Here is a 22977-nt window from a genome sequence, read left to right on the forward strand (position 1 = left end):
CAGACATAGTATTCACATGTTCAGATACAGCCCTTTGCAGCAGACTCTTGAAGGAGAGGGGAGGGGGGGGGTTGTCAGTTAGTTTACAGAAATATTATCTGCTTACTGATTCAGGAAATCAGGAAACATTTCCCCAGCTCCTTCTTTCCCACTCATTCTGTCTCCCCTTTGCTTTCACTCATTCATTTAGCTTGAATCACTGAATTCATTAGATCAAGCCTTCCACAACCTGGTGCTTTCCAGACATTGGAGGACTCCAACTCCCATCAGCCCCAGCCAGAATGACTAATGACCTGGGATGGTGGGAGCTGCAGTCTCAAACATCTGGAGGCACCAGGCCAGAGAAGGTAGTAATAGCTTATGGGAGGGAAGGCCACAGCTCAGAAGCAGAACACACCCTTTTACATGCAGTTCTAGATTCTGCCTCTGTGGCATGTGTACAGCTCCAAGGCTTTCAGGCAGTGGTCCTCGAAGAGCTACTGCCAACTTGAGCTGACTTTACTGACAGGAGGTATCAATGGCTGGATTTACTAGAAGGTAGCTCCATATTGATCATATGTCTGTAATTCAACCAGTCAGCATTCCCATGGGGTCTTCCCATGTTAGAAAGAAATCCAATTTTTCACCTCCTATTTCACAAAGCCCATACCATATTATGTTGCCTGTCAAAAATGCTTGAAACAACAGAGTTTCAGCATTCTTCTCATTGGTCCAGAAATAGTTGTGGGTTGTATCTAACAAAGTTCTTCTCAGAGTAGATATACCGAAATTACTGTATCTAAATTAGCATGCCCATCCATTTCAATGGGTCTGAGTAAAATTAATGTTGGCTTCTACCTCTAGGCTGCAATACAACTTCCCCATCTTATGTTCACCTCTGCAGGCTCAGCTAGCCTTCCACCATTGCAGACCTCCCTCTTCCCCTCACCAAATGTTCAGGCAGGTGGAAACCTCACCAATGGGGAAATCAAATTGACTTCATGCCTGTTTTGACAGGGCTGGATGGTGATGCTGTCAATGAAGTAGAGAGGAATCAAAGAGAGGAAGGCTTGGAAGGGAAGATAAGCAGCTCCATCGTATATACATTGAGTTTGAGATGGCAATGATGAGACATCCTATTACAATATCAGACAGGCGGAATAGAGGACTGTTCTTTCTTCATTACTATTACTGAGCAAGAAAGACGAAGGGATCCTCCAGATGACCTGTTTATTGAGCCTCCAGCCTCATTTGCTTGCACAAAGCTTATGTGGAGGTTAAACACTGTCTTTCTTGAGCATTTATTCTGATTTGTTTGCAGAGAAGCAATAAGAATTCATGCTGATTTGCTTTCATGATGTTTATGTATCTTTCTGTTAATCCAGCATCTCTCAAACTGTGTTCTATGGAACCCTGGGGCTCCACAAAATAGTCCAAGTGGTTCCACAATGAAAAATGGCAGACAAGCACACACAATGTCTAATTTCCATTGAGCTGCAGCCATGAAGATGAAATGCAATACTCAAGCAATTGTCCTGGAAGTCCCTTCCCCTTCTTTCCTTCCATTGCCATATTTTCCAATAATTAAATCAGGAGCAATCAGCAAGCTAGTATGTGTAGGGCAGTGTTGCTTACCTGGCTTTTCAATACCCTACATTGCTGCTAGTTGCCAAGATCAGGGGCTGATGCAGTGGAGAGCTGAGCAAAGTGTGGATGCTTCAGCCAAACCAATCATATGGTCTTGCACTGTTACGTGGAGGCAACCATATAGGTGCAATGGCACAATGCAAGCCCTTTTGAATGCTCAGTTACCAGGAATGGTCCCCACCCTGGCATAATCCATTACTCCAAGGGCTGGAAGAGAAGGCAGCCATTGGCTTACCAATCTGGATGTAGTTATAATTGGACCAGAAGGCAGTAAGTCCTCCCCTCCCTTACGCAAAGTCCCCATGAAGAACTTTGTAAAATAAAACAGGAGGATGCCTGAAATATCAGGTTGTTGATCACCTGCACTAAAAATAATATATGTACATGAAGAAAATGGGGACATCACTGCCTGTTCATATTATCACTTTCCACAGGAGTTGTTTTTTTAAAAAAAACCAACCCTAAAATTGGAACCGGTCTTCAGATACAGCTTTGCTGTGAGAGTTGGAATTCAAAGTCCTAAAGGGAAACGCCAAAGGTCAGGCCCTCCCCCAGATTGACGCTGGAGGAAGTATTTCTACAACCCTCTGGGAAGCAAAATCAACAGGCTCCATCTGGCTGCATTATTTATTTCAATCTGTGCCATAATAAAATGCTATTCCCCCCCCCCGTCTATTTGGTAAGCAAACATTTCTCAGACAAATGCGGAGATAATTTATTTGCTGACAAATTCGAATAATTTAAAGACACTCCTCGGATTGCTGAATTTCACCTGCCTCTGCAAAAAGAATGCTCTTAAAATATTCTCGCTCAATGCTATGTTATCATTAAGATGAAGTGATCAGCGCTTGCAGGAACTGGTAATGGAGCCAGTGAGTTGCTCTGCAGCACCAGGGATTTCCAGAAGATGATAGCGCCAGTGTATTTCTTAATGAACAAGTTTCCCAGTTTATGTACATGAAGACATAATGCACATATCGGTGTAAGCACATAACTCAAAAACTGGTGCTGCTATCATTATGAGGAAAGAGGGAAAGCAGAAAGAGACTGATGATCTGAGGTGGGAAAGACTAGGTTTATGTTTCAGATCTATGTTGTGAGCAACTTTAAAACTGGAGATGAAGCATTTAGGTATGAAACATAAGAGGAGGATAAAAAGGAGGGTGAAGGATATATATGCACAGGCTACAGGGAAATGACAGATTAGAACCAAGGCCAGATTAAGGTGGTTTGGGCCCCTGGTGCAGTTCCCAAAATGGGAAGGGCAGGGCTGGCCCACACATGAGTGCCTTCCTGCTGAGCCTCATTACTGGGATGGCACAGTGGTGATTTCCTGTGAGATCTCACTGGAAGCCACACCCATGTGACTCTAGTAAGCAAGGGGTGGGTGGCGGCACCTTCCCATTTCACCTCAGGCAGCAAAATAGGATGGGCAACCCTTGTGGAGAGAAGGGAAGAAGAAGAAGAAGAAGAAGAAGAAGAAGAAGAAGAAGAAGAAGAAGAAGAAGAAGAAGAAGAAGAAGAAGAAGAAGAAGAAGAAGAAGAAGAGGAAGAGGAAGAGGAAGAAGAGGAAGAGGAAGAAGAAGAAGAAGAAGAAGAAGAAGAAGAAGAAGAAGAAGAAGAAGAAGAAGAAGAAGAAGAAGAAGAAGAAGAAAGGAGGAGGAGGAGTTTGGATTTGATATCCCACTTTATCACTACCCAAAGGAGTCTCAAAGCGGCTAACATTCTCCTTTCCCTTCCTCCCCCACAACAAACACTCTGTGAGGTGAGTGGGGCTGAGAGACTTCAGAGAAGTGTGGCTAGCCCAAGGTCACTCAGCAGCTGTATGTGGAGGAGCGGAGACTCAAACCCGGTTCCCCAGATTATGAGTCTACCGCTCTTAACCACTACACTACACTGGCTCTCCCACATTGGCTTCCCCCCCAAAAAGAATGCAGGAAATAAGTAGGGTTGCCAGACTCAATAGAGGACAGGACTTCTGTGCCTTTAATTGCCCTGCTCTCTTTTGAGTCTGGAAACCTTAAAGAGAAACCAGCAGACCCTTTGCTTGGAAATTAAACAACCTCGCAACCCTAGAAATAAGGTCCAATGAAATATATCTTTGGGTATCTTAAAAACTAACCCATTTATTATTGCATAAACTCTCATGGACTACAGAAAATCCTCTGAGCATGTGCAATTTCACAACTCTCAGCAAAACACAAATAAGGAGTTTGGAATAGGTAAATCTATGCCAGCCGGTGTCCCTCATTCTGGCTCAGCTGGAGATAATGCCAGCGTAAGTCCTCCATTATGACTCAGCGTGGACTCAGCCAATTCGCTGGGCTGAGGCCAGGGCAAGTCCTGGGAAAGGGGCATTCTATGGGGAATGTTAGGAACATTGCCACAATGCAGTAGGGGGAGGCTTACTTCTTTTCCAAACTCCATTCAGTGTAGTCATGTTTGGTGTAAGTCAAACTATTTTAAAGGCTTCCTCTCAACCCCCATGACAGGCTCAGGTCGGCTTAGTCAGCAGTAACACTTAGCTTTTGTCCTTAGGTGCAGTACTACAAAAACACATAAGTTAGGCATGAGTTCTCACAGGTCTAGAGCTTCATCCAGAGCAAAACAGAGTAAAGACAGTGAGTTGAATACTAGACAGACAGACAAATGGAATATGAGCTAAATACGGCTCTGCATTTATTCAATGTTCTATACGCACCCATCAGCTACATGGCTGATCTGCAAGGCCCTGATCCTTAACTGTGCAGTCTTGACAGTTATGAAGACATGTGCTCCAACCTCTCAGCAGTCTTTTCAAATGTGCAAATGGTGACGCATAGCAGAAGGCAAAGCGAGAGAAAGGGAGATAGTCCCCATCTTCTCTTTTTGCCTGTCTCTGAAAGGAAATAAGAAGCACACAATTTCCCTCTCTCAATGCCTGTAAGTAATAGGCCATTTTCCTGAGTTTGACATTGGGCTCCACGTCTGATTTCACTCCTGAAAAAACAACATCCTTCATGGTAGCCTAGGAATGAGCCGTCACTAACCAGGCAGGTTATATGAGGACATGGAAAGTTGCAGCCATCTTGCTGAAAGTTTGGGGAAGATGGGGAAGAAGCTGTGCTGAACTACAAATAAATACCCATCACTTTCAGCATTTTATTGGCAGACATGAGCATCGGAGTAGCAACACTCAAATTGTTCTTCTCAGCTACACAGAACCTTCTAAGCTCCATCAAGTTGCAGCCATGGACTGAATTCTCCTTCTTCAGGACTTGATCCACTCTCCTTTTAGGAATCTCACGGTCTTCTGGCCTTATTCTTTACACTTCCTTGTATCCATGTGTAGCTATACTTGCCAATTTCATGCCTCTGACAAAGTGGGCTCAAGTCCACATGAGTTTATGCCACAATAAATGTGTGAGAATTTAAGGTGGCACAGCAGTCTCACTGTTTTGGCTTCAACAGGCTATCATGGCTACTCGTGATGGTGGGCTTCCCTTTGAGGCAAGTGCTCAAAAGAAGCTTGTGTCAAATTGTTGGCACCACAATGCCTTTTTAAATATCAGACATGGACTTGGAACTAACTTGAAGTTCATCACACAGAGAGCCAATTCCTCTGTCATGTTTAATGCTCAGGAGATGACAACTTGAAAGGGGCCTTGTGAGCGTGTACATGGAAAAGCAGCAACTGAATGTATTATCTGTATCTTTTCCAAGGACAATCTCCAGGTTTTGTTGTTTCCTTTCTAGTCACTGAATTGGCAGCAGCTTCCACGATCAAATTCCAAGCATAATTATTTAAGCTTCCTTAATTGTGGAAGGTGAGGTCATTATGCATAATCCTCAATGGCTCTTGGGAAACATGCATATCTTGAATGAATGTTGTATATTATCCAGGCAATACACACTGCTTACTACTGAATCAGAACAAACAGCAATCTGGTTTTCTGAGGATTGCCATTTGTTCCGATTCAGTGGTAACCGACAGGTTTTCCCGGGGAAAGTGGTGGGACAAAAACAACAACAACACCCTACTCGGACCTGGACTTGGACAACACAGATCTGTGCCTGGAAAGCACAATGCTAAGGGAAGTCTGGATGAGACCTTAGATTTGCATTCCATGTCAAAAATTATGCTGCACCAGAAAGCACTAACCCTCTTTATTTCTATGATCATTGTTCTATATTTGAATCAGAATCAGAATCATTTTTCTAAATGCGCTGGAAATTTCTCAGAGTCCCTGGAAATTTAAAAGGATGCCTGCCTCTACGGGCCATTTTGAGGCATCAAGAAATCAAATTAGGATAAACACCTGTCCAGGGGTGTCCATTTGGAAGCACATGATTTGCATCCATGAAACACAGGACTTTGCTGCTCCCTGCTCAAAAGACTTTCATGTATATTTGGAGACTGTCTTATATTTTCTTCCTTTGTAGCATTTGTTTCTCTCATCTCACCTCACTCTTGAACCTGCAAACCATTCTGAGATGCTTGCATCATGGAAGAAGAAGAAAAGGGGACACTAAGGAGCATCCCCACCTGCTCTGCTGAAAGACCAGCAACTTTTGTATCCTCCTCTCCTTGAAATATATACAAGACTATATAACTTTTTTTAAAAAAAAATCTTTTCTTTTTCCACCTCCCTCCCAAATCCTCCCGCCCTTTTCTATCATGCCTTTTAGATTATTAAGGCTGAGGGTAGGAATGGTTTTATCACTGATATTTGCAAGTCCCGCTGGGAAGCCCCCCCATCCCCACACATCTTTTTGTTTAAGAGCAGGATAAAAATGCCCTAACTAAATAAGAAATCATGAGAGCCCCAATAACGTCCAAATAAATTGTGTAGTCACCCACAAGCTTGCTGCCTGGCAAATGACTTGGTGATGCTGCAACAGGTAACGGTGCTTTGGCTCCGTGGCACACCAGCCCAATGACGGAACAGGGATTCTTACAGCAGGCAGCAGGCAACCTACAGCCCCACCACGTCTCCGCCTGAAAGCCCAGACACCTTTATCTGTCTTTGCCCAGCGGGAGGCAAGCAGTAAATCTCTCCCATCTTTCAGTAAACATATCACCTCAACCACATGGCTGTCAAGAAGACAGATTCCCTGTGTGTCTTGTTTACTGCTCTAATCCCTCCCAGTCAGTTTTAGTTGGAAATAGCAAAAAATACAGATGACCACATAATGACAGCAAAAATGGACCAGGGGCCGAGACACAGAGAAACAAACCCACAGCCCTGTTATTTATAGTTATTACAAGACAGGAAAGGACAGTGAAAGGGAAACACATTTGCAGAATTGTAACAAAGCTCAGTGGTCTTGACCTGTGTAAGTTCAGTGACCATAGCATTCATACTTACTCAGCTATTGGAGATTTGCCTTCTATAGCCCCAGAACTATCACCCTTGAGAAGTTGCAGGGGCCATTGCACCCAGCAGGACCACTAGTGTTGATGCCTCCCTTGGGCTTCCTCGGTCAGGTGGCTGAGTGCACAAGCCACCTTTGCACAATGCCCCAGAGCCACAATACTCATGGGCATTGTGGGACATAGCACGACAAAGCTATCCAGCACTATTGAGAGATAGGCATGCACACAGGGCCAGGTAGCTGCAACCTGCCATTTATGACATGGCTGGCTGGGGCTGATGGGAGTTGTAATCTAAAACCTCAAATTGGACACCAAACTGGAGAATGATGGTGTAGAGCTTTTGGCAAATTACTGGAAAAGCTATGCGGTGAATTGCTAAGTTGAACTGATACCTCCCTTGCAATGAATTTTTGAGTCCTGTAAAGGGGAAAGTGCAAATGATATGCTCGATGCTTTTAACCTCTGCACTCCCGTGGGCTCAAAAGTGAGCAAACCCATTGCAGTGCACTGCTCATGAACAAGGTGCCTCTACCACAATCACAACTCCACACATTATTTCCAGCTGACATGAAAGTGTAGATTCTCAACACAGGATCTCAAAGCACAGAAACATAAGTAGTGGTTTTACATGTTTAGATGAGTGGGGAGTGGATTTGTGAGTATTATTTGGAGAGGTGAAGCTAGTCCTGCTCAGTGCATGACCAATGTGTATTGTAGCAGGGAAGACTGGATACCCTGGGTGAATGGAGAGGGGTTCATTTCTACTCCCACCCTCTCCGATCTTAATAAAACTGTGCCTCTGATGTGAAATGACAGAAGCCCTGGTGCTGGGCACCTCTTGCCTGAAGCACCAATTAAAATATTTCACTCCATAAAAATATATAGCCTCATGCACAATACAGTGCAAAATTGTTGTTAAAGGGAGAAGGGAAAACCCCCCAGAGAAACTGGCTGCCATGTAAATGATACAAAGTCTTCAAGCCAGGAGTACAGAAAGTGACTGGGACCTCTCCTTTATCTTTGCGTTGTCACATCCACTCACCCTCCTCACCAGACACTGTGCCTCTGTGGAATTCATGGGTGCCACAGTCGCTCAGAGGAGAGTATAGAAAGAAGAACAGGGATAGAGCAACATACCTAGACCCAGAACCGTTGCCCCTGCTTCTTCGTCTCTTTTTCTCTTGCTCAGGGTATGTTCAGATGATGCTGTTGCTACTTAGCAGCCTGCCCTGCATTGCTTCTAACTGCGTGGAGAAGAAGACTTCAGGCCCAGAAGCTATGAGCCTTGTAACACTTCTTTCTTTGTCCTCCATGCCCATCTTCCCATTTCCTCTAGGCAAATGGTACTGCAACACGATGTTGCACTATGGAGTGCCTCTGTTGCAATGTGGAGGACTTCTGTTCAGGGTTCCATCCACCAAGCCATGCCATTTCCCAGGATACTCCATTACGTTATTCCCCAACCAAGCTGCCTGTTTTCAGGTCTAATGCCCCCCTCATCCAAAAAAGTGGGGGGAACCAATCAGTGTGCTAGGGCACCTGGGCATGTTCAGTTTTCATTAGGCTGGTTTGGAAACACCAAGTTTGTTTCAGCGGTTTGCTGGCACTTCTGCAGACCTTGAGGTTTGCCCAAGTCTATGGATATCTCGCTCTTCTGTGCAGATAGGGCCATTTTGATGACATAAAAGATTGGCACTTGGAGACTGTGTTTGAGATGAAGATACTGGGTGAATAGTCTGCACAACAGCACTGCGCAGATAGGATTCTGTTGTACAAGCAGAAACCTGCATACACAGATTGAAGAGATCTTATAGCAAAGAATACCAGAGCGGTGGTGAGAGTATGGGACAGAAGTTGGGATGGAAGGATTCAATCGGAGGGGAAGGGCAGCTAGCCAAGTATGTAACAGAAAGAAAATGTTTGTATTCAGCACTTGTGAACAGAAGGCTCATAATGATAGTAGACTCAAAGAAAGATGCATCCATGCCTTCAGAATAAACTAGTACTATTCCCTTTATTTTGTCTAGCTATTTAATTGGCAGCAGTTTTCATCCTGCCCTTGGTTCAGTGCAATCAATGTTGTTTCCGTTCCACTTCAGATCAGTTTCCACTAAAACCTACCGTATATGATTTGTCTGACTATCCTCTATGGCCAAAAATAGGTAATTAATTTCAATGCATTTCAGTGGAAGGGAAACAGCAAAGACAATGCAGTAAATAACGTAATTATGCCACTGTGCACTGGGGAATTTTTCTTAATATAGTAAATACTGTTTATATATGCTTGCATGATTTTTGTTCCTGACCTCTGATGAACATTGCAGGAATTCCTGCTCCCATTTCCAACAGGATTTTCTGACACCTCGAATATGAGCACCAAAAAAGAAAAGAAAAAGTATGGACTGTAGAGCAAAGCTCAACTTCTTTGACTCTCATGTCTTTTAGTCTAGCTCTAGTGGATGGGGAATAGGCAGTGTGGGGTGATGGTTAGTTTGTTAAACTAGGACCTGGGAGTCCAGAGTTCAAATCCCCACTTGGTCATGTTACATAGAACACTATGTAACTATAGCCTGGGTAGCTCAGTTGGTTAGAGCATGGTGCTGATAATACCAAAGTAACAGGTTCGATTCCCATATGGGACAGGTGCATATTCCTGCATTGGACTGGATGATCCTCAGGGTTCCTTCCCACTCTACAGTTCTATGAGCTCGGGCCAGTCACTGCCTCTCAACCTAATCTACCTTACAGGGTTGTTGTGGGAGAGAACCATATATGCCACCTTGAGCTCACTGGAGGAAAAAGTGGGATATGAACACAATGGATGGATGGATGGATGCTCCATTATGCATCTTGACAATACAGTGGAACCTCGGGTTGCAAACGTGATCCGTGTGGGAGGCCCATTTGCAACCCGCAGCGTTGGCAACCCACAGCGCCGCGTCTGCGCATGCGCGAGCACCAAAACCCGGAAGTAACCCATTCCAGTAGTTCAGGATTCGGCGCGGACTGCAACCCGAAAATGCGTAACCCACAGCGTTAGCAACCCGAGGTATGACTGTACAGGAACATACCGGTAGGAAGTGGCCTCATACCAACCAAGCCAGACCACTGGGTCCATCTAGCACAGTACTGTCCACACCAAGAGACAGCAGCTCTCTTGGTTTTCAGACAGGGGACATTCCCAGCCCTACCTCAAGATGCCAGAGACTCAACCCAGGACCTTCTGTTTACTAAGCAGATGCAGTACTATTGAGCTACAACCATTCAAGGGAGTTTAAGCATGTACCTGTGACACCATTCTTGGTGTGCTCACACACACACACACACACACACAGAGAGAGAGAGAGCCAGCTACATGTCTTCTATTCCTATTGTTGCTTTTATGCAGATCCAGCATAATGAACATGCCAATATTCCCAGCTGAGGGCAAAGCACTAAACACAGGGTTGGTACCGAGCAGAGGGAGCTGGAGAGCTTCCCGACTGTCAGTTCCTGTTTCAGAGAAGAATCAAAGGCAGCAACATGGCAATAAGGATAGAAAGTGGGCTGATCTGAGAGGCTGTAAGAGGAAACCAAATGAAAGATTTCTAAAGCCGCCCCGAGTAACATGAATGCCTTGAATATTTTATATAATCAGCGAATGGGGGCTGGGGAGACATTGCCACGGCACAGGATCCCTACCCAGCACACAGCTCTTTAACCTGCCGAAATGGATTTTCAAACAAATCATTTTTAAATGTGTGTTCTCAGGGGAGGAGAAGAAGGGGCGGAGTGGGGAGGGGGAGAGAGAATACAGAGGGAAGAGTTACTGAGATAGATACAGCTGGTGCCACGATGAGGTAATGGAAATTTATGAGCAAACGAGGGAAGAATTAGTGTGGCATGGAGAAGGGATGGATAACAAACAATTCAACAGGAAATGAATGTGTGGTTGGAGGTGCATGTGGAGAGACAGGAGGGCTAAGGAGAGAGGCACCCAAGGGGGCTTCGGAATGTGCCCAGTGGGTCATGAGATAAATGTGGGGTTGGCATTATTTAATGATCACAAAGAAGGCAAGGCATTTAGCTGCCTCATTTGCTCATTTCTGTCATACCCTTCAGGGCTTTCAGCACCCACTTTTGATTCCTGAGTCACGGCTCCTGTGCTTATATGTCAAAGAGGCGTAATCCCCCCAAGTGTGCTTCCGTTCCACCATCCCTGATGTCAAACAGTTCTGCCAATGCACATGAACTATAGCCCTGCCTTTGTGCTAAACAAGACCCACATACAGGGCCAGCACTACTGTTAGGCAGAATGAAGTGACTGCTTCAGGCAGCAGGTGCTGGGATGCAGGGGTGGCAGCCCCCAGCCATTCCCCTTGAACTTTCTGGCTGTAGCCTTCTGTGCAGAGCTCTATGTGCCGTGGAGACTGTCCTGCATCCTCAAGGTTTCCCTGTGGCTCTCAGGTGTGGTGCAGGACATAGGGACACAGGAAGCTGCCTGCTACTGACTATATCTAGCTCAGTATTGTCTACATTGATTGGCAGCAGCTGCCTTGGATTTCAAACAGGAAGTCTTTCCCAGTCCTACTTGGAGATGTCAGGGATCGAACTGGAGACCTTCTGCATGCAAAACAGATGCTCTGCTGTTGAGCCATGGCCTTTACAGTGCACAGCCTGACTGCTAGTTTTAAAGGAGGATTCAGCTGCCACTTCAGTCAGGTTCTGTATGTGAAATTCTGGGGTGCCATCTTGTTCTTTGCCTGAGGCAGCAAAATGTCTTGAGCTGGCCCTGCCCACACAGCCACCTCAATCTTCTTCTGACACAATCCTTTTCTTCCTCTCCTCTTTCCCCTCCCGCTGACGCACAGCAATTCTTCCTCCCACAGAACGTCCCTGACTACTGCAGACCCTGCCATTTTCCCGACACCGAAAAAACAATCTCAGTAAAGGATAGCGATAATGATATAGTGCTTTCTGATGTCCAAAGAAAGTTCAGAGGTCTGTAGTGATTGCTTGAGGAGCACTTTGGGAGATTAGGCCAAGGAACACATAAAATTAGGTTGAAGATCCTCACATGGATTTAGGAGCCATAGGATGACTGACTACCCTTGTTTTATAGAAGACCTGTAAGGTGGTTCAGTAGTATTATCTGCATATCACAGGTGGGGGGGGGAAGCTAAGGTTGAGAGAAAGTCACATACCTGGTGAGTTCATGGTAGAGGGAGATTAAAAGCAGGGAGAGGTGTCCTGTGTCATTATTCACTCATCTATTTATTTTCTCAAGTTTATATCCCACCCTTTCTCCTGAAGGAGCCCAGGGCAGCAAGTCACTATGACTCACTCACTATGGTACACCAGCTCTGAGTGTTTCCACCCTGATCCCCATCTCAGCGCACCATCATTCCAGTCAACTTTGCTCCAGACAGGGTCAGATTTAGGTTTGGCGAGGCCCTAAGCTACTGAAGGTAATGGGGCCCTTTATATGTCCAGCTGTCCTTTGTCAACAACAAATTGCCGCTGCTTTTTGTGTTGAATATGGTAATTTATGGACCTAATAGGTATCTAAAGCCATTGACACATTTTACCATGCAACCAGTCCATGCAGAATGTAGGCACCCTATATATAGAAATGAACAAACAGTGATATTTTAGGGAGCAGGCTAGCAGGCGGGGCCCATGACTTACATCATAGGAGCCTACACAACACAAAACACTCTTGCTGTATGTAGGTTTTATTTTATTTGTTTTTATCTGATATTTTGGAAATGTACATCCAGGTTTATTTCCTTTAAAAAAAAATTGGGGGGGCAAGATTTTGGGCCCCTAAGCTATAGCTTGTTTAGCTTATACGTAAATCCGGCACTGGCTCCACCTTTGAAGGTGACTTGGAAACTACACTAATCCAGAATGAGGCAGCTAGACTGGTGACGGGGAGCAGCCGCCGAGACCACATAACACCAGTCTTGAAAGATCTACATTGGCTCCCAGTATGTTCCGAGCACAATTCAAAGTGTTGGTGCTGACCTTTAAAGCCCTAAATGGCCTCGGTCCAGTATACCCGAAGAAGCATCTCCACCCCCATCGTTCTGCCCGGACACTGAGGTCCAGTACCGAGGGCCTTCTGGCGGTTCCCTCGCTGCAATAAGCAAAGCTACAGGGAACCAGGCAGAGGGCCTTCTCGGTAGTGGCATCCGCCCTGTGGAACGCCCTCCCATCAGATGTCAAAGAGAAAAACAGCTTCCAGATTTTTAGAAGACATCTGAAGGCAGCCCTGTTTAGGGAGGCTTTTAATGTTTAATCGATTTTTTTATTTTATTTTTCTGTTGGAAGCCTCCCAGAGTGGCTGGGGAAACCCAGCCAGATGGGCGGGGTATAAATAATAATATTTATTTATTTATTTATTTATTTTTATTTTTATCATTATCATTATCATTATCATTATCATCATCATTCCCATCTCTCTAGAAATTTACCTTGATTTATTTCTCACACATTATGCCAATGGATGTAATGGATGATCTGATAGCGTGTTCTCTTGTCACAAGCTAAGGAATGGGATTTGGTAACAATATCCTAGCCTGGTTCATCCACACACACCCTCCATCCCCCTCCCATCTGCTCACAGCCTCTTACTTGTGCACTTCTTGAAGGCGCTGCCCTTCTTGAGAGCATGGCGGCTCAGCTTGCAGTGGAAGTTGTCCTCCCAGAATTCAGCAAACCAAATGTTACGACGGTTATTGTCCAGGGTCCTGCTGGAGAAATAGCGATCAAAACCTAAGAGGAAGAGAAAGAGAGAGGTGATAGAAACACGAGGGAGGTCTTGCCATCAAAACATATGAGACCTGCTGCAGCTGTAAAAAGAAGTCTGTCACTTTCAGTGTCTACAAAGATGAAAGGGGCTTTTAAGCTATTGAAATCAAGTGTTCAGAAATGAATAGATAAGGAAAGGGTGGATATTTATTGTGGAATAAGTGCTCTTCATGCTTGCAAATTTTGGTGGAGTCAAAATGCCAGTCTGTTTTTTCCTCCTCATTTAATATGGATTTTCCCTTTATTTAATCTGGTAAATTAAATAAAATCTGTTGCCAACAAACCATTTATGATAACTCATTGAGCGGCTGCAATATTGAGTCTCCATCTGGAAGTACCCACAGAGATTTGAGGTACTGCTGGTCAAAGTGGTTTATTTCCTGTTCACCTGCATGTGCTCATTCATAAATCCATGTTGCCCTATTTCTGCAGTAATCTGTGAATCTTTAATTTAGAAAACCACATGAAAAATTCATATTTAAATTCACATTTTCTCATAAAATATGTATTTCTAAATATATTTTCTTTCAAAGTGCACATTTCTAAATGTATTTTAGCCTAACTATGTGTTTTATGGACATTTTGGTGTGTGTGTTTTAAACCACGAACTGCATTGCAAAATTCAGAAAAGGAATAATGCTCCAATATACAGATCAGGAGGTGTGGATCAGGTCTGTTTATACTGGAATGTGCAAAGAACAACTTCTTCAAACACTGAGGACCTTTATAATCCTTCAGCTGAATATCCGGTCCAATGATGCACAGGTTGAATGGTCAGTTCAAGGTATAGATATATACATCTCAAGAGGGCAGGGATTCTGAGTCACAGCTCCAATGCTCAAAGCAGGATTTTCACTGTTTCAATGCCATCACATGACAGTTCTTTATTGTCATGGGACAGCCAGGGAACGCCCTTGGGTCAGGGGGAGGAGGAGAGTCGGAACAGGAACAGTCAGAAGGAGAAGATCAGGAAGTGACAGAAGAGGCAGAGGAGGAGAGAGCTGGGATCAGCCAAGAGGTGGGAAGGCTCTACAATGCTGAAAGAGAGCCCCAACACCACACAGGCAGTTCTGGGACAGAGGGAGAGACGGTGCCTTCGGCACAGGAAAGGAGAGAGTTAAAACGTAGGGATCAGAGACATCTTGCAAGACTTCCCCGCTTACTGTGCTGGGGAAGAAGTCGAAGAAAGTCACTCCCCGAATCTGACTCGTCAGACTCGGACGCATGAGTTGTAACTGTGCTGTTTGTATATATGTAAAATAAAGGACTATAAATATCTCTCTGAGTGAGCAGAGAGTGGGTATTGTGAAGAGTAGCCACCACCTTGACATTTATAACCAGGTAAGCCCCTGTGTTATGTACTGAGCTGAATCCTAGAACAATAGGATTCAGAATCAGCGGGAGCTACCCAATCCAACTCCAGGTGGAAGTGAATCCGCAACCTGATTGGCCTGCTGGAGCAGCCAATCAGGCGGCTGGCAGAAGTGAATCTGCTACCTGATTGGCCTGTAGGAGCAGCCAATCAGGCTGCAGGCAGAAGTCAATCCACAATATAATTGGCCCACAGGTGTAGCCCTGAAGTAGCCAATCACGCAAGGCCCATTGTGTAAATAATGTATATAAGCAGATGGTTTTGGGAAAAGAGCCATTCGTCTTCTCTTCTTCTCCTTGATGAATATGAGCTGAATAAAGAGCATGAAATTCACTCTCGACTCCGAGTATATTTCACTGGCGACGAAGGTGGGATCCTGCTGAGCTGACCGCCACCACGCACTGCACCGCAGCACCGCCACCTGCTGCACCGCTGCATCGCACCCTGCATCCAGGCTTCAGCTCCAGGACCCAAGGAACCCAGAATGGCAACCGACAGCAGCTTCTTGCCATTCAAACCAGCATCAGGAGACTGGGAAGGGTACGCCGCCCGTTTCAACTTCCTCCTGCAAGCGAAAGAAGTCACCAACGATGCCATGAAGAGGGCGACATTCTTCAGCGTCTGTGGAGAGGAGACGTTTGAAATCGCCCGGGCTCTCCTTGCACCTAGAGATGTCGCTACCGTCTCTTACAAAACAATAATGGAACGGCTGAAGGAGCACTTCTCACCACAGCCCTCGGTGGTAGCTTGCCGAAATGCCTTCTACGCAAAGCGGCAAGCCCCGGGGGAAACCATAACTGGGTTTGTGACCTCCCTCCGCCAAGCCGCCCGGTTATGCAACTTCTCAGAGTTGGAGAACATGCTTCGTGACCGCCTCGTCGGTGGCCTGAGGGACGAGATGTTGCAACGACGCCTCTACGCCAAAAAAGACCTCACGTTCCAGATTGCTCTGGAGGAAGCCCTGGCAACCGAAGCCGCCGAGAGGTCAACGCAAGAGGCACGACCGGCCCCGCCATCCCAACCGAGGGTCTACCACAAAGACCTCACTGACGAATGGCTCTTTTCCGAATCTGACAGGGAGGAAGTACACCGAGTACAGCGGCGCACTCAAGCAGCACACACACCACAGCAGCCTCGACGAGAAGGAGGGAACTGTGCAAGCTGCGGGGAGAACCACGAGAGGAGGACCTGTCGTTTCCGCAACGCAGAGTGCAGGCAGTGCAGAAAATTGGGACACATTGCCCGGGTGTGTCGGGCTCGACTCACCCGTCGACAAGCATCAGATGACCGACCCAGGAGCCCCAGGTCACACGGCACCATGCACCAAGGCAACTCGACGGAGATCACGGACTACCAGGTATTCCAGTTGCCCCATCCCAGCACAGAGAAAATTTATATAGAGGTACAGATAGAGGGAGCCCCATGCCGCATGGAGCTGGACACGGGTTCAACTCTATCCATAATCTCGGCCCGAACATTAAGGGAACTGTGCCCTAATGGGGGTCCCAAACTAAGGCCGGCCCCATTCACTCTCCGGGACTTCCAGAAACATAAGGTCCCTACAATGGGGGTGGGGACCTTCAGGGTGCAATATCGAGGGCGAAAGCAACAATTGGACTTGCTGGTAGTTAAGGGCCCCTACGTCAGCTTACTGGGACTGGCATGGTTTGGACCTCTGGGGCTAGCCGTTACCGGGGTGAACCGCACTAGCTTACAAGTGGACGTGGACGCCATATGCAAAGAGTTTCCAGGGGTTTTCGATGGGGCATTGGGACGATATACAGGACCCCCCATTGCCCTACAGCTAGACCCCGCTGTACGACCCATCAGGCACAAGGCCCGCCGGGTCCCGTTCGCCCTGAAACCCCGCATAGACGAGGAATTGGACCGGCTCGTGGAGCAAGGAGTGCTGGAGCCGGTGCCCAACGCCCCCTGGGAAACTCCAATTGTCACACCCGTCAAGCCTAACGGTTCGGTCCGCATCTGTGCAGACTACAAATGCACCATAAACAAGGCTCTCACGGCCCATGCATACCCAGTGCCAGTGGTCAGCCATGTCCTCGCCACCCTGGCTGGGTCAAAAATCTTTGGCAAACTGGACTTGGCCCAAGCGTATCAACAGTTGCCTGTGGACGAAGCCACAGCAGAGGCTCAGACGATTGTGACGCACAGAGGGGCATTCAGAGTAAAGCGGCTGCAATTTGGCGTTAGCGTGGCACCAGGCATATTCCAGAATCTAATGGACTCTCTCCTTAAAGGGATTCCTGGCGTCACCCCCTTCTTCGATGATGTACTGATCGCCGGGCCCACACCAGAGGAATTTGAGGACCGCCTCCGCTCCGTCCTGCACCGTTTCCAGACGGCGGGCCTCAAGGTGAAGCGGGAAAAGTGTTTACTGGGAGTGCCGCAGGTGGACTTTCTGGGATTTAAGGTGGACGCAGAAGGGGTCCATCCAACCGGTGACAAGGTACGGGCCATTTGTGAGGCCCCAGCGCCCAAGAGCAAGCCCGAACTTCAGTCATTCTTGGGACTATTGAACTTTTACCATGCCTTCCTTCCCCATAAGGCAGCGGTAGCGGAGCCCCTACACAGACTCCTAGATAAAAGGGCCCCTTGGGTGTGGGGCCAGCGACAAAGGGCCGCATTCCAGGCAGTCAAGGACTTGCTCGTCTCGAACTCGGTCTTGGCACACTTCGACGAGAGGCTGCCAGTGGTGCTGGCATGCGACGCCTCTCCCTATGGCATCGGCGCTGTCCTGGGACACCAACTCCCGGATGGAAGAGAGGTGCCGGTGGCATACTTCTCCCAGACGCTTGCTGCAGCCGAACGAAACTACTCACAGATTGACAAGGAGGGTCTGGCAATCGTGAAGGGCGTAAAAAAATTCCATGATTTCTTGTACGGGCGGCCCTTTACCATAGTGACTGACCACAAGCCGTTGCTTGGCCTGTTTGCCCCCGAGAAGCAGACCCCCCAAGTGTTGTCTCCACGTGTCCTCAGGTGGTCAATTTTCCTTGCCGGCTACCAGTATGCACTAATCCACCGCCCTGGGAAGGCGATGGGCCACGCAGACGCACTCAGCAGGCTACCACTACCAGAAACAGGCCCCGACCCAGCGCCTGCGCAAGAGGTTATGACCCTGGAGCTGCTTCCCGACCGACCCATTCAGGCACAAGAAGTTGCGCACCATTCCACAAAAGATAGGGTCATCTCCCGGGTCCTGGACTGGGTGTGGCGAGGATGGCCCAGCAGCAGCCCCGGGCCAGAATTCGCTGGCTACACAAACCGCAAACATGAACTGTCGGCCCACAAGGGGTGCCTGTTATGGGGAAGCAGGGTTGTTGTTCCCCAGCCCCTCCGCAAAAGGGTCCTCACAGCCCTACACGAGACACACCCAGGGGTAGTGAGGATGAAGGCCCTTGCCAGGAGTTATGTGTGGTGGCCGGGGATTGACAGAGAGATAGAGGCCTGGGTCCAACACTGCCAGACCTGCCAAGAATCCCGCCCGGATCCCCCAAGGGCCCCAGTCCAGCCCTGGGAGTCCGCCCGACATCCATGGTCACGCTTGCACGTGGACTTCGCTGGCCCCTTCCAGGGAAAAACATTCTTCATAGTGGTGGATTCCTACACCAAATGGCTGGAGGTCGCACTGGTACCGTCCACTTCTACGGCGGCAGCCATCCGGGTACTACGTAAGCTGTTTGCAACCCACGGGCTCCCTGACACCCTCGTCTCGGACAATGGAACCGCATTCACGTCAGAGGAGTTCCAGACCTTCACAGCGCAGAACGCCATCCGCCACATCCGCTCAGCACCATTCCACCCTGCCACCAATGGCCAAGCGGAGCGCATGGTGCGGACCACCAAGGACAGCCTCCGCCGCATAACACAAGGGGACTGGGAGTACCGCCTTGCCGCATTTCTTCTAGCACAGCACAGCACCCCAAGCACAACGACGGGCCGGAGCCCAGCTGAACTACTCATGGGCCGGCGCCTTGCAACTAGACTGGACCGACTTCACCCCGACAGAGCTCAGGATGAGGTAGTGGTGGGGAAAGGCAGGAACCCCCGGACATTTGTGGCCCAGGACCCAGTGTATGCAAAGAATTTTGGGGCAGGCCCAGCATGGGTACCCGCCACAGTCACCAAGGTGACCGGTCCCGTGTCGTACGAGGTACTAACGGAAGGGGGGCAATGTTGGCGCCGCCACTGCGACCAGCTACGGCGACGATTCCCAGGAGGAACCCGGGAGGAGAGCGGGACAGAGGGGTCCCAAGGGGACAGCAGGGCAGTGAGGCCTGTAGAGCGAGAGGGGTGGGCAGGGGAAGCAGAAGCAGTAGGCACAGAGGGGCGCCCCGAGGCTGGAAGGACACCGGAACCAGAGTCACAACCTAGTGGTTCAGTGGCGCCAGACCAGACAGCCCCGGCACAGCCAGCAGCCTCGGAACACGAGCCAGAACCAGAACCCCTGACCAAGGAACACCCCAGGCCACAACGCACACGGAGGCGGCCAGCAGACCTTGGGGACTACGAATGCAACTTCCCGGGCAGGACTGGAACTTAGAGGGGAGGGGTGTTATGTACTGAGCTGAATCCTAGAACAATAGGATTCAGAATCAGCGGGAGCTACCCAATCCAACTCCAGGTGGAAGTGAATCCGCAACCTGATTGGCCTGCTGGAGCAGCCAATCAGGCGGCTGGCAGAAGTGAATCTGCTACCTGATTGGCCTGTAGGAGCAGCCAATCAGGCTGCAGGCAGAAGTCAATCCACAATATAATTGGCCCACAGGTGTAGCCCTGAAGTAGCCAATCACGCAAGGCCCATTGTGTAAATAATGTATATAAGCAGATGGTTTTGGGAAAAGAGCCATTCGTCTTCTCTTCTTCTCCTTGATGAATATGAGCTGAATAAAGAGCATGAAATTCACTCTCGACTCCGAGTATATTTCACCCTGTGTGGGCATTCTCCCCACTACTTCCTACGCCAATCCCAGGTGCGCAGCGAGGAGCCGGGCAGCCACCTCAGCACCTCGCTTGGCCCTGAACTCACGCACAGCCCACAGCAAAAGAGCCTGCTCCGCGCCCATGGGAGCCTGTGCTGCGGTGCCGTGCACCAGAGATAACGATTAAGACGTCCCTGACTCCTGGGTTAGACTCTTGGACTAGCATTCAAATCTCCACTCAGCCATGATCCTAGCCCAGGCATCCCCAGACTTCGGCCCTCCAGATGTTTTGGCCTACAACTCCCATGATTCCTAGCTAAGAGGACCAGTGGTCAGGGATGATGGGAATTGTAGTCCAAAACATCTGGAGGGCCGAAGTCTGGGGATGTCTGTCCTAGCCAGTCACAAACGCTTAGCCTAATCCACCCCATAGGGTAGTTCTGAAAACAAAATGGGAAACAGGACCATATATGCTCCCTTGAACTTCGGGGGGGGGGGGAGAGCTGGGATATAAATGTATTTTATTATTATTATTATTATTATTATTATTATTATTAATACCCCGTCCACCTAGCTGAGTTTCCCCAGCCACTTTGGGAGGCTTCCAACAGAACACTAAAAACAGAAGAAAACATCAAACATTAAAAACTTTCATTAAAAACAACAACAACGCAAAATTGCTTAACCAATAAAGAAATTGGGAGGGGAACACACCTGCACAAATGAGAACGTAAACACAAAAGCAGAAGTGTTAACTCACAGTGCCCTAAGCTGAAATTGGTATACATTTAAAAGGCAAGTTAGAATTCAAGCAAAGACGAACAGGCAGCCTGGAAAACACCTCTTTTTAAGGGAAAACGTGTGTGTGTGTGTGTGTGTGTGTGTGTGTGTGTGTGTGTGTGTGATGGGTGTGCCCCGATCCTGTCACTCTTGAAAACTGTGCTGCCCTGAGCCAATCTCCTGCAAGTTCCCACAATAGTAAAGTCTTAATTAACCATGCATATTTTAGTCACGCAGAACACAAACCTAATTTCCTTGGCATAAGTGGATGTCAGAGGGGGGTAAGGAAGAGACAGGAAAGATGGCGGCTTTGTATCTCTCTCCCTGGGATTCCATCTGGCGTAGCCTTATTAATTGAATGGGTCCTTTAATAGGCATGGGGCACTTGACAGCTCTTTCCTTTCTAATGAATGACACCTCTACAAATGAAACTTTGGCCGTGAGCTAAGTGTGGATGCACTTTGGTCAAGTATATGAAAAACTGTGCTAATAACTAGCCGAGAACTCGTTAATAGGGTAGCTTGTGAGTGTGCACAAACCTCACAGGACACTCTTGCAATCTCTGGCTCTAACCTTTTGCCCCCCCCCCCGATTCAGCGGTCTCAGTCATAGAGATTTGTTGCCACCCCTTTGGATGCCAGCGGTTTACCTCAGGGGTAGGGAACCTCAGGCCTAGAGGCTGAATTCAGCTCTCCAGGCCTCTCTACCTGGCCCTCAGAACTCTCCCAAGACTGTATCCCACATTGGGGCTGCTTCATACCCCAAGTGTTTCTCCCTGACTGGAATGTGTCCTTGAGGAAGACAAGAGTATAGGTTGGTACTAATCACAATGGCTCTGCTCTGCCTCCACAATTGAAGGCAGCAATGATTCTGAAGACCAATTGCTGGAAACCACAGAAGAGGACTCTTGGGCTCCAATCCTGCTTGCTGGTTTCCCACAGACATCTGGTCAGCCACTGTGAGAACAGGATGCTGGGCTAGGTTCTTCTTATGATATTAACTCCAATAATGGTTCTTGGTTTTCTAGATAAATGACAGAGAGGGCTGTGAGAGTGTGTACAGAAACTAGTCTACTAGGCTAGTCTACTGGACCTTTGTGGCTCCATCACCTTTTTCCTATTGTCTCCACCCACCACTGACTTGCAAGTGCTTGAACTGCCCTGGTCCAGAAGGGAATACAGAAGGGAAAGGGCTCCCAACCTCTGATGTCACAATGTTTGCAGGCCTTTTCCTGAAGTAGCTTATAGGATCTTTTGAATCGGTGGGATTTGCATTTTGAGTTCTGTGAGCAACCTACATAAATTGATCAAAGGGTATTGTGACACCTGGGAGACTAAGAAATCTCTTGTCAAGGTGCTGACGGACAAGGAATGTCCAGAGGAGAGAATTAACTCCGTTGTCAAAAGTACACTGACAAGTTAGGGAAAGGCATGTCCATCAGGCCCGTGTCTCTCAGCTGCTCCTAGATGTGCAACAAATGAGGCATTTGCTGCAACAGAGAGGCCCTGACCTCAGCTTATGTATCTCCCCCATCTGAGCCTCACACAAGCAGGCAAAGTCTCCACTTGCATATAACTTTTTGCTCCTCCCACTTCAATCCTATTCTGATCCTGAGAGACAGTGGAGGGGATGTGCAACAGGAGGAGGAGGAGGAGATGTGGCAGCCCTTGATTCTACATGAGCCTCACCTGTCTCTGGCTCCACCTGTACCTGTTCTTCACTCTTCAATCCTGCAGCTTCTTCTGCCTCTGCCTCTTGCCTCCTGGTTGTTACAGGTTCCTCTGAATCACTGATCCCTTCTTCCAAGCCAGTCTCTAACCCCGCTTCTCCTAGTGTTCATTGTCCATTCATCAAAATCCAGCCACCATTCCTCAGAAATACAACCCGGCGTATAAGACGACCCCTGACTTTTGAGAAGATTTTCCTGGGTTAAAAAGTAGTCTTATACGCAGGAATATACAGTATTTGGATTCAGTGTTGCTTTTAATATAGGGTGTGTGTGTGTTTGTGTGGTGTGTACTGATTGAAGGTTTGTTTGTTTTTAAGCTGAATCTGTTTTTAATGCATGTTGTGACCAGCGGCGTAGCTAGCCGCTTGGCCACCCGGGC

The 22977-nt window shown here is 47.8% G+C and overlaps 1 protein-coding gene across 1 annotated transcript in view; it reads right to left on the reverse strand.

Annotated features, from left to right (window-relative positions):
* GRM4 (glutamate metabotropic receptor 4) overlaps positions 1-22977 on the reverse strand; it is a 241850-nt gene that overhangs the window by 65935 nt on the left and 152938 nt on the right. The window contains exon 5 of the mRNA XM_035122273.2: positions 13598-13738. Within this exon, the coding sequence (XP_034978164.2) occupies positions 13598-13738 (141 nt within the window). The remainder of the gene's footprint in view (positions 1-13597; positions 13739-22977) is intronic.

The sequence above is a fragment of the Zootoca vivipara genome, chromosome 7 (assembly GCF_963506605.1).
Source record: "Zootoca vivipara chromosome 7, rZooViv1.1, whole genome shotgun sequence".
In the NCBI taxonomy this organism is placed as follows: Eukaryota; Metazoa; Chordata; class Lepidosauria; order Squamata; family Lacertidae; genus Zootoca; species Zootoca vivipara.